This window comes from Podarcis gaigeae (genome assembly GCF_964106915.1).
Source record: "Podarcis gaigeae genome assembly, chromosome: 1".
Classification (NCBI taxonomy): domain Eukaryota; kingdom Metazoa; phylum Chordata; class Lepidosauria; order Squamata; family Lacertidae; genus Podarcis; species Podarcis gaigeae.
In genome coordinates this window covers 6228255-6239651 of record NC_139678.1, presented here as the reverse complement: position 1 = coordinate 6239651, position 11397 = coordinate 6228255, and the positions used below count along the sequence as shown (strand labels likewise).

The 11397-nt window shown below is 48.7% G+C and overlaps 1 protein-coding gene across 3 annotated transcripts in view; it reads right to left on the bottom strand.

Moving 5' to 3' along the window:
- Nucleotides 1-238: 238 nt before the first annotated feature.
- Nucleotides 239-11397, bottom strand: part of ARMH4 (armadillo like helical domain containing 4) — a 59358-nt gene continuing 48199 nt past the window's right edge. For 2 of the 3 annotated variants that reach the window (XM_083733731.1, XM_083733730.1), the window contains 3 exons: nucleotides 6526-6557; nucleotides 3956-4090; nucleotides 1945-2293 (listed from right to left, as the gene is read on the bottom strand). In XM_083733731.1, coding sequence (XP_083589857.1) covers nucleotides 2225-2293; nucleotides 3956-4090; nucleotides 6526-6557 — 236 coding nt within the window. In that variant the 3' untranslated portion in view covers nucleotides 1945-2224. Of the gene's footprint in view, nucleotides 2294-3955; nucleotides 4091-6525; nucleotides 6558-11397 lie in introns of all 3 variants that reach the window. The other variant, XM_083733729.1, reaches the window with a different exon arrangement.

Sequence of the window (11397 nt, the reverse complement as noted above, 5' to 3'; positions counted from 1 at the left end):
AAAGAATGATTCTGCATGCTGCAAAACTAAGCGTTTAGGAGCACTGAAAACGTAAGGTGCTCCAGCTTAAGAAAAACAACAACACCGCGTGCTTGGAAGTTCTGCTACGTGGAACGGAACTTTACGGAAAACGCAACGTCAGTCTCTCCAACGGAAGATATTATTGGAGCCGTCCAAAATATTTACGTGCACAGAAAGTAGCAGATCTGGCTCAAAGGCAACACAACGGAGATCTGCATTGATCGCTGCAATGCATCTCTATTTATTCTTATTCTTGTATCATTATAATATTATGGTATATTCTTAGAAGGTTGCATAATCTCAGAAGAGGTGAGTGGCTGTGACTATCACAAAGGGAACTCTGCCCTTCCAAATTTGACGCTACACGACTGCAGGTGACGGGCTGCAGAAGCCTTTGGCTGGCAGTTCCCACGCCAACGGGCGGCATACCGGTAACGAGCTAGGCTGCCTTGACAGAAGCATCCGCCACAGGGGGAAGGGGGTGTGTCCCATGACAGCATTGATCCCAGCACCGTCATCATCAGGGTTGTGACCTCAGGGCCAAGCGAGACGTGGTGTTTGCCGTGCACTTTGACACCACGGTGCTGTCATGGTTAAAGAAAACTCAGCAGCTGGCAAGGGGAGGGCCTTGATGCACTGGGAGCATGGGGGGGGGCGCAAAGGGACCCCACACACCATGGTTCCAAAAAGAATCAGCACCCCATGCGCTTGCTATTCACAATGGGAGGAAAATCCCTGCGCTATCTCTCTAAGAAAAGAGGCACCGGAACTCACCGCGAATGTCTCTTGTTCTCTTATAATGGCAATGGCGACACATGAGAGGAGCTCTGGCAAGTTCCAGCTGGGGAAAAAAGCCCTGGAAAAACCCCACATAGCAATGGGTTGTCTGTGCCTTTAAATAAGCAGCTCTGCAATGTAGGCTGGCATGCTTAGAAGGCTAAACCTCACGATAAGTTGGAAGGTCAGTAGGAGTTCAAAAAGCGGGGCGGATCCTCCTGTTTGTCCACTCAAAATCATCATAACACACACACCCTGCTGTTTTTCCCTTGTTTTTCCCTTGTCAAGGAAAAAGATGCAGGGGTCCTGTATCTTTTCCTCCACGGGTGAAAAAGCAGCTGGAGGGAGGGAAGGGGGAAAAAACCAGAGGAAAGGAAACGGGTTAAGCATTCCCCCTGCCATTCTCTGCTCCCAGCTTGCCAGATTTGGGGAAGGAGCATAGCTCGGCGGCAGAAAATCTGCTTTGTATGCAGCAAGTCCAAGGTTCAAGACCTGCTGCCAGCCAGTGGAGACCGCATCAATCAGTCCTTTGTTCAGATCCATGAGGACTAGGACCTTAGTGTTATTTTTTAAGGGATCTGTGGACGAGAACCTGCTTTGCCTGCAATAGATCCCAGAACACAAGTTCTGGGATGGGGAAAGCCGCCTATCTGAAACCCTGGAGAGCTGTTTCCCTATCTTATAACTGCAGCCTCCGAAACTGCTTTGCAGTTTACAAAAGTGGGGGGCCCTCCGTGTGTCTCCCACATAAACGTCTAGTTTGGGCCTTCGGTGTATCTTAATCTACATATCACTCTGTCGTACTCTACCTAGTTCCTACCTGGACAATGGGGGCGGGATCTACTTTGGGGCGGCACTTCATCAATTAAACAGAGCTGCTAATTTTGGAAACTGCGAACTCCAGTTCAGGTAACGCAACGTATTCAGAAGTCACTCCCCAGTGAGAGAAAGAGAGAGAGAGAGAGAAGAGTTATCTGGGTTGAAGCTTGCCCTCTCCAGGGACTCACACCAGAAGGACGGCAGCACAACGGCCAGCAGATGGAATAAAAACACCCAACAAACGTCCTTTGTCTTTTGGGTCCACGCCTTTGCCTGCTGCGCATTCGGAACGGCGTGCCGTGTGTGGAAAATGAACGTGCGCGACCGTACAGAGATGCATATATTTTTAAAATAACAATATTTGTGTGTTACACTGTGGCTGCAGCATGCTGTTATCGGTGTGTGTGTGTGTGTTTTCCTCTTATAGGGGCAGGTTGTGTAAAAGCACCGCTGCCCCGTGAGCGAGAGGAAGGTGGCCGGCCTCTGTGGCGGCGCAGCAGAAACGCTTGCACACCTCCCTCGGCGACAAGAAAGAAGGGAAATAGAGGGGGGGGGAGAAGGAAATAAAAGTCCCAGGAGGGCACGAAACAAGGCGCCGCAGCCTGGTTCAGAATTCATCTTCAGAGCTGTCCGCTAGAAGCATCACTCGGTCTTGCATGCTGTTGAATTCTCTCTGCTGTGGTGGGGAGAGAGAGGGGGGGGGAGGGGAAGACATCAGCGACAAGGAATGAAACCTTCTTTCATTTGCTTGTTCCCCAAACTCCCTGCCTGGTACAGTGGTACCTTGCAAGACGAATGCCTCGTAAGACGAAAAACTCGCAAGACGAAAGAGTTTTTCGTTTTTTGAGTTGCTTTGCAAGACGAATTTCCCTATGGGCTTGCTTCGCAAGACGAAAACGTCTTGCAAGTTTGTTTCCAAGGCCTTGCATGCAGACCTCGTCCGGCAATCCGTGCTTCACAAGATGAAAAATTCGCAAGACGAAAAAACTCGCAGAACGAATTAATTTCGTCTTGCGAGGCACCACTGTACGTTGGCACATTGAAAAGGGGTGGGTAGGTCAGAAACTGGGCTTAGGATCGGGCAGGACTGCTAGAGTGCCAAAGAAGATGGACGTTGGCCCTTCGGGGAAATTTCTGATGAAACCTGAAGCAGGAGTCCCAGCTTGCCCTGTGACCTGGGTGCCATGCAGCGTGCATGGCCCTGGCACAGAAATCTGTGGGTGCCCGGCCCCTTCATGGGGAATTTTGTGGGCGCTCGGGCACTCAGGGCTCCAGGGAGTTGGCACCTATGGCCTGAAGGTTACACTGGTTACAACCACAAAACATCTCTAGCCATTTCCTGTTATAAGAAGACTTCCCAGTCTATCTTTCCTTGACAGCCTACATTTTCACTTAACTTTGCTGCAACTCCTTGGTTTATATTCACCGCCATTCCCAACCCCCTTTCCCCTTTTTAATCTGGTGTTCATAAATTGATCCCCGCTTGTATATTTAACATTTATTCTGCTCTTTTGAACTATTTTTTCCAGTAATTCCCACTTACTTATTATTATTTTCTCATTGCAGCCGTCATATTGGCTCATTCTATAAATTCTATTAGTTAAAGTCTATTAGTCTTCCAAAGCAGCTACTCTATTCCAAACTTAAAAATGGAAAGCGTAATACTGGTGGTCAACAAAAGAGGTTTAAAGACTGTCTCAAGGCAAATCTTTAAAAAATGTAGTATAAACACCGACAACTGGAAAACACTGGCCTGCGAGCGCTCCAGTTGGAAAACAGCCTTTACCAAAGGTGTCGTGGGCTTTGAAGACACTCGAACTCAGGACACAAGGGAGAAACGTGCTAGGAGGAAGGCACGCTTGGCAAATCCACACCGTGATCAACTCCCGCCCGGAAACCAATGTCCCCACTGTGGAAGGACGTGTGGATCCAGAACTGGCCTCCACAGTCACTTATGGACTTGTTGTTAAAACCGTGTTTATGGAAGACAATCTTACTCTGCTACCAGGGATCGCCAAAGAAGAAGAAGTAGAAAATTCTATTAGTTTAAACAGCCACTGATGGTTTGTCGGTGTTGCCCAGGCTTCCTCAACCTCGGCCCTCCAGATGTTTTTGGCCTACAACTCCCATGATCCCTAGCTAGCAGAACCAGTGGTCAGGGATAATGGGAATTGTAGTCTCAAAACATCTGAAGGGCCGAGTTTGAGGAAGCCTGGGGTTGCCCTTTCCGGTCTGAATGGCAGAGCGGCACTTTCCACGAGCCAAAATTGTCTGGGGCCTCAGAGAATCACAAAGGCTGAGCAGCTCGGGGGGGGGGGGGAGGTATTTGGGAGCCTACCTTTCGCTTATGTCTCTTGAAGCCGTTCCTTCGCCGGCGGTTCATGATCTTTATGCTGTAGAGAGCGCCCAAGATGAAAAGGGCCCCCGCAATGCCAACCCCGACGGGCACCAGCATTCCAGACATGTAACCAGCCTGCAGAAGAGGGGAGGGAAAAGAGGCCACTTCAGTGTTATAGGAATTCTAAGGTCTTATATATATATATAATGATTTATAATAATTTATTATTTGTACCCCGCCCATCTGGCTGGATTTCCCCAGCTACTCTGGGCGGCTTCCACAAGATCAAAAATACACTAATATGTCATATATATATGTTCACAAATGTACAATGCAAACACATACATAAGTATACAGTTATACTCAGGTTGAAGTAGCTTCGGGATAAGTATTTTCGGGTTGCGCCCTGCGGCGACCCAGAAGTAACAAAGCACATTACTTCTGGGTTTTGCCGCTCGCGCATGCGCAGACGGCCAAAATGCTGTCACGCACATGCGTGGAGGCGGGTCACGTTCACACCCAGAGGTACCACTGTATAAACCACGGGTATGAAATAGTACAGGAGAACAATCCTGAAGCCATTTTGACTCAATAGCACCCTCCCCTGCTGCTGTTTCCAGCAAGAGGGCTGCTGCCTCTGAAAGTGTTGAATGGGATTGTGGATGTTCAAGCAAGAATGGGGAATGAAAATAGCAAGTCTAGGAAAGAATGTCGGCACATGGGAATGCTACTCAGACTAGGTAGCTGTTTTGGTGGTGGTGGTGAAACCAGGAGTAGTCAGGAGATGAGTAACACGCCAAGAGGATGGGAAATGAGGGACAACCAAGATTGGAGATCTGGTGGAACACCCAAAGATGCTCCCGCAGGTGATCTCTGTGACTGAGCTGCTCTGGCAGAACCATCTCCTTAGCACAATGTTGAAACACTCCCATAAATACCCCACAATCAATACCGGTTCAAACACAACAGATGGTGTGTTGCCAAAATGAAGTGCAAACCAGCCCTTGGCCTGGGGATGGGGAAACTGTGGTCCTCCAGGTGTTGATGGACTCCAAATCCCAGAATTCCCAGCTGTTGGCAGTGGCTGATGGGACTTGGGGCCTTAGCAGCAGTAGAAGGACCACAAACGTTCTCCATTTTGGCTAGCGGTGATCAGCATGGGTGTCTTTCGTATTACTCCGATCAGTTGTGATCAGCGTGGGGAGCAGCTGACTTGAGGACCAGCACGGTCAAAATTCTCTGGTTCTCAGAGAGGAGGATCAAATCCGGAGACTCTCAGCAAACGGTGTCAGTGCTTCCAATTTTCTGCAAACAGCAGAAGGTTGTCACCACCATCCTTCAAACCTATGTCAGGATCTGGTCTCCAAGCAAAAAACACACCAAGAACTCAGGCCAATGTAAGTTTCAATAGCTGATGAAGGTGAATACATTGAAAATGGGCCCTGTCCTGGTTTCTGATCCATTATTGACTTCTGACTTCTGCTCAATGATTGAAACTAAGACCTCCATGTCAAATCTTACTATGGACTAACATGAACTTATCTCTACTCATAAACTCTTATCTCTAATTCTGTAATGAATTATGTTGTTGTTGTTTAGTCGTTTAGTCGTGTCCAACTCTTCGTGACCCCATGGACCAGAACACGCCAGGCACTCCTGTCTTCCACTGCCTCCCGCAGTTTCGTCAAACTCATGCTGGTCGCTTCGAGAACACTGTCCAACCATCCCGTCCTCTGTCGTCCCCTTCTCCTTGTGCCCTCCATCTTTCCCAACATCAGGGTCTTTTCCAGGGATCTGTCCTTCCAGTGAGCACTCAGGGCTGATTTCCTTCAGAATGGATAGGTTGGATCATCTAGCAGTCCATGGGACTCTCCAGAGTCTCCTCCAGCACCATAATTCAAAAGGATAAATTCTTCGGTGATCAGCCTTCTTTATGGCCCAGCTCTCACTTCCATACATCACTACTGGGGAAACCATAGCTTTAACTATATGGACCTTTGTTGGCAAGGTGATGTCTCTGCTTTTTAAGAAGCTGTCTAGGTTTGTTATTGCTTTTCTCCCAAGAAGCAGGCGTCTCTTAATTTCGTGGCTGCTGTCACCATCTGCAGTGATCATGGAGCCCAAGAAAGTAAAATCTGTCACTGCCTCCATTTCTTCCCCTTCTATTTGCCAGGAGGTGATGGGACCAGTGGCCATTATCTTCGTTTTTTTGATGTTGAGCTTCAGACCATGATGTTACACATATCTTTATGAGTTTGAGTTTGTAATCTCTGTTAGAGTTTGCAATCTCTATTTGAGTTTGTAATCCTTGTTTGAATACATACTTTTCAATTGATTAGTTTTTGACAATTGACTATTGATTTGAGAATAGGGACTACTCCCACTATTGAAACTTACATTGGCCTGAGTTCTTGGTGTGCTTTTTTCATGATCTGCTCTCCAGCTGCCCACCCAGAAGGACCCCCTGAACCAGAAACCACAAATTTCGCCCTTTGGGAGCCCTGGTTTCTGAAAGGAAAAGACAGCACCTGCCTTCAAAAGCAAAGCGAGACAAAGGTAGATCTCCCTACCTTATCTTTCAGCTTTTCCATCCAGCTTCTCACTAGAAAAACAACGACATAAACGTTAGTGGCAGTCATAAACCTTAGAACAGCACTGTAGCAGCAGCAGCAGGGCGTGAGATCGAAAAACAAGTTTGTTAAAAGTTACTGCAGTTTGCCTGGCGGGGATAACATATATCTAGATTCAAGGAATGCAGGGAGAGGAGGTCAAGGGGTCCCCTGCCCTCACTGCCAAGCCCCCCTGCAGCCATGCTCCCTGCACATTATAGGCATGCACGCAGAGTTCCTTCTTGCATTAATTTATTCCACGAAAGTTTCTTCTATAGAGTAATACCTCATGTTATGTTTGCTTCAGGTTACGTTCTTTCAGGTTACATCCCACGGCGACCCGGAAGTACCGGAAAGGGTTACTTCCAGGTTTCGCCGCTCACGCATGCGCAGAAGCGCAAAATGACATCATGCGCAGAAGCGCCGAATCGCAACCCGCGTATGCGCAGACGAGCCGCTGTGAGCTGTGCTATTTTCATGTTGCAAACGGGCCTCTGGAACGGATCCCGTTCGCAACCAGAGGTACCACTGTAATGTGTGCTGGGTGCAGAGACCCCAGGGCCAGGGGGCGAGGCTAGACCACAAAGACCCAAGATACCTTTATGTTTCTGTGGGAGGGGATCTTTACCCTTGTGGGGCAGCTGCATGGAATCATAGAACTATAGAATCATTGGAAGGGACCCGAGGGTCATCTAGTCCAACCCGCTGCAATGCAGGACCACTCAGCTGCCCTGTACGGGGATCATGTTGAATGGTTTCTTTAAATGTAAAGGTTCATCATTGTTCCACCCGATGTGTATGCCTTTAAGGGGCCAGAGCAAGGGCCAGAGCAAAATAACGAGACCCAGCTTTACAGCTGTGAAACATAGCAGGTGCTGCTGAGTTGTATTTGATTACGGTGTGTCAGCATTTGGGTGTAGTATATAAGGAGCAGCACCTAGCTCTGCCATTACCCTGGGGGATGGGTTGGTGGTTGTGTCATGGTTGTTGATGTATTTAGTGTAAAAGGAGTTTTTGTTTTTGTTATTAAAGCCTTGTTTAAGTTATTTTTGAGTCCCTTTTTAATGCATGGTCTCCCCAGCAAGCTCTCTGCAGCGCTACTATACTGCAAATAGCCAACAGATCAAACCTGCAATTTTTGCATTATCAGCACCATGCTCCAACCCAGGGGCCGGCAAAAAAAATCAGCCGCGGGCCAGTCCACTGTCCCTCAGACCATGTGGCGGACCAGAGAAACAGTACGGGAGGGGAGCGGGAAGAAGAGGCGAGGGGGGTCAAGTAGTCCTCCTCCCCACCCCACCCTCCCTCCAGCTGTTTTCAGACTACAGCTCCCATCAGCCCTCAGCCAGCACATATAGTCACAAATGCTCCAAGGGTTTTCAAGTGATAGGTAAAGGTAAAGGGATCCCTGACCATTAGGTCCAGTCGTGACTAACTCTGGGGTTGCGGCACTCATCTCGCTTTATTGGCCAAGGGAGCCGGCGTACAGCTTCTGGGTCATGTGGCCAGCAGGACTAAGCCGCTTCTGGCGAACCAGAGCAGCGCACGGAAACACCATTTACCTTCCCACCGGAACGGTACCTATTTATCTACTTGCACTTTGACGAGCTTTCGAATTGTCAGGTTGGCAGGAGCAGGGACCGAGCAACGGGAGCTTGTCCCGTCGCAGGGATTCGAACCGCCGACCTTCTGATCAGCAAGTCCTAGGCTCTGTGGTTTAACCCACAGCGCCACCTGCGTCCCTCCTTAATAACTTAAAGGTAAAGGGACCCCTGACCATTAGGTCCAGTAGTGACCGACTCTGGGGTTGCGGCACTCATCTCGCTTTATTGGCCAAGGGAGCCGGTGTACAGCTTCCGGGTCATGTGGCCAGCATGACTAAGCCGCTTCTGGCGAACCACAGCAGCGCATGGAAACACCATTTACCTTCCCACCGGAGCGGTACCTATTTATCTACTTGCACTTTGACGAGCTTTCAAACTGCTAGGTTGGCAGGAGCAGGGACCGAGCAACTGGAGCTTGTCCCGTCGCAGGGATTCGAACCGCCGACCTTCTGATCGGCAAGCCCTAGGCTCTGTGGTTTAACCCACAGCGCCACCCGTGTCCCTTTTCTAGTGGTACCTATGTCCAAACCTGTGCCGGGCGCTGCAAAACACACAGGGGGGTTTTTTTTCCTGCAAAATGACTGCAAAGGTTTGGCCCAGGTTTGGAGGGGACTCCCAATTTCGGGAGTCATACTTAATGTAGCTCTAAGGGTTGGCGAAGGCCGGTGCAAAAGGGAGAAAACCATTTTCTCCCCCAAGCAGCAACAGATGTGGGAGGCTTTGAACCACAATTTGTCCCACCTGCCAACTTAGCAACGTCTTTCTTGGTGGCACTTACAAACCATCTGTGCTACTTTGCGAGCGATCAAAGCGACGGAACAGAGGGAGTTCTTTTCGCTAAGCCTACATGGAAGATAAAGCGAGGCTCCCCTTAGGAACTCACGCTGTGATCGCATAAATGAAGCGCTGTCCTTTCCTGGGAAGAATCAATGGCTTTCTATCCGGCCAGAGGCTTTGATCAAGGGGTAGATGTTGATATCAGAGATGATTCACACCCACACCCACCCAAACACATATACAAAGGGCGCTACTATGAAGTTTATTTGACTGATGTGGGCATGAAAAGCATCTCCCCTGATGTCAGGTGACATTACAGGTAAAGGTGAAGGTAAAGGACCCCTGGACAGTTAAAGGTAAAGGGACCCGTGACCATTAGGTCCAGTCGTGGCCGACTCTGGGGTTGCGGCGCTCATCTCGCTTTATTGGCCGAGGGAGCCAGCATACAGCTTCTGGGTCATGTGGCCAGCATGACTAAGCCACTTCTGGCAAACCAGAGCAGCACACGGAAACGCCGTTTACCTTCCTGCTTGCACATTGACGTGCTTTCGAACTGCTAGGTGGGCAGGAGCAGGGACCGAGGAATGGGAGCTCACCCTGTCGTGGGGATTTGAACTGCTGACCTTCTGATCGGTAAGTCCTAGGCTCTGTGGTTTAACCCACAGCGCCACCCGCGTCCCATGTTAAGTCCACTCAAAAGCAACTATGGGGTTGCTGCACTCATCTCACTTTCCAGGTCATGTGGCCAGCAGGACTAAACCGCTTCTGACGCAACGGGACACCGTGACAGAAACCAGAGTGCACGGAAACACCATTCACCTTCCCGCCACAGCAGTACCTATTTATCTACTTGCACTGGTGTGCTTTCGAACTGCTAGGTTGGCAGGGGCTGGGGCAGAGCAACGGGAGCTCACCCCATCACGGGGATTCGAACCACCGACCTTCTGATGAGCAAGCCCAAGAGGCTCAGTTGGAAGGGACCCTGAGGATCATCTTTAATGCCCTAAACGGCCTCAGCCCAGTATCCCTGAAGGAGCGTTAAAAGCTTCCCTAAACAGGGCTGCCTTCAGATGTCTTCTAAAAGTCTGGTAGTTGTTGTTCTCTTTGACATCTGGTGGGAGGGTGTTCCACAGGGCAGGTGCCACCACCAAGAAGGCCCTCTGCCTGGTTCCCTGTAACTTGGCTTATCGCAGTGAGGGAACAGCCAGAAGGCCCTCAGAGATGGACCTCAGTGTCCAGGCAGAACGATGGGAGTGGAGATGCTCCTTCAGGTATACTGGGCCTTTGAGGCCGTTTAGGGCTTTCAAGGTCAGCACCAACACTTTGAATTGTGCTCAGAAACATACTGGGAGCCAATGTAGATCTTTCAAGACCAGTGTTATGTGGTCTTGGCAGCCGCCCCCAGTCACCAGTCTAGCTGCCGCATTCTGGATTAGTTGTAGTTTCCGGGTCACCTTCAAAGGTAGCCCCACGTAGAGCGCATTGCAGTAGTCCAAGCGGGAGATAACCAGAGCATGCACCACTCTGGCGAGACAGTCCGCGGGCAGATAGGGTCTCAGCCTGCGTACCAGATGGAGCTGGTAAACAGCTGCCCTGGACACAGGACTAACACAACACAGTCTCATTCTGACAACGGAGGTTAAACCCCCCCCCCTCTAACTCAGACTCATTTTCTTCTTTCGGTCTCCTTGTCTGCTAAAACAAAAATTGGCAGGGACCTGCCTTGCCAAGTCGAAATAAAAGATCTGGGTACTTTGGGCAGGGAATAGATTTTCTATATTTCTAAGCATGAGAAAGTAAGGAAAATGAAATATGAAGCTATCCTCCCAACTCCAGAGATTGCACAGGTCGAAATCTAATAATTTGTTGAATTGTGTACACGGAATATTAATGGGTTGTTTTTTTTTCAATGAAGACAGGTGTCTATAATTATATGTTTAGTTATAGGAACAAGTTTTGTCTTTTTCAACTGGAAGTCCTTCTTCGGCACATAACCTTTCTTGTGTAACTTAATTAATGGCCAATAATGCTTTCTCTTTTTTTGGAAAAAAAAATCAAATGAAAGAACAGAAGGCAGGCTACAAAATATTTGCAATTCCTATAAACACCTATGATCCCTGGCGGCTTTCATTAGGTGTGACTCAGCTCTCGAACATCCATTTTCCAATAGGGCAGTCAACTGACAAAATCATTTTTAGTGTATTAGTCACCGCCTTTCTCCAGTTAATCAATTTAATTGAAATCAGTTTCCTTACTATGCAATACCCCAAGCGAGTGCCCTTTCTGAGAGAGGAATTGTGAAAAAACTTTAGATTTAATCAACAAAAGCCATCATTCCCTGTTAGACAGAAAGATCCCTTATTAATATTACTTTCTCCTCTCTCTGCTTTTTTATTCTTTCCCCTTGATCAGTTCGGTGCAGTGTTACTGTTTGAGCCATTAGCCATAACAA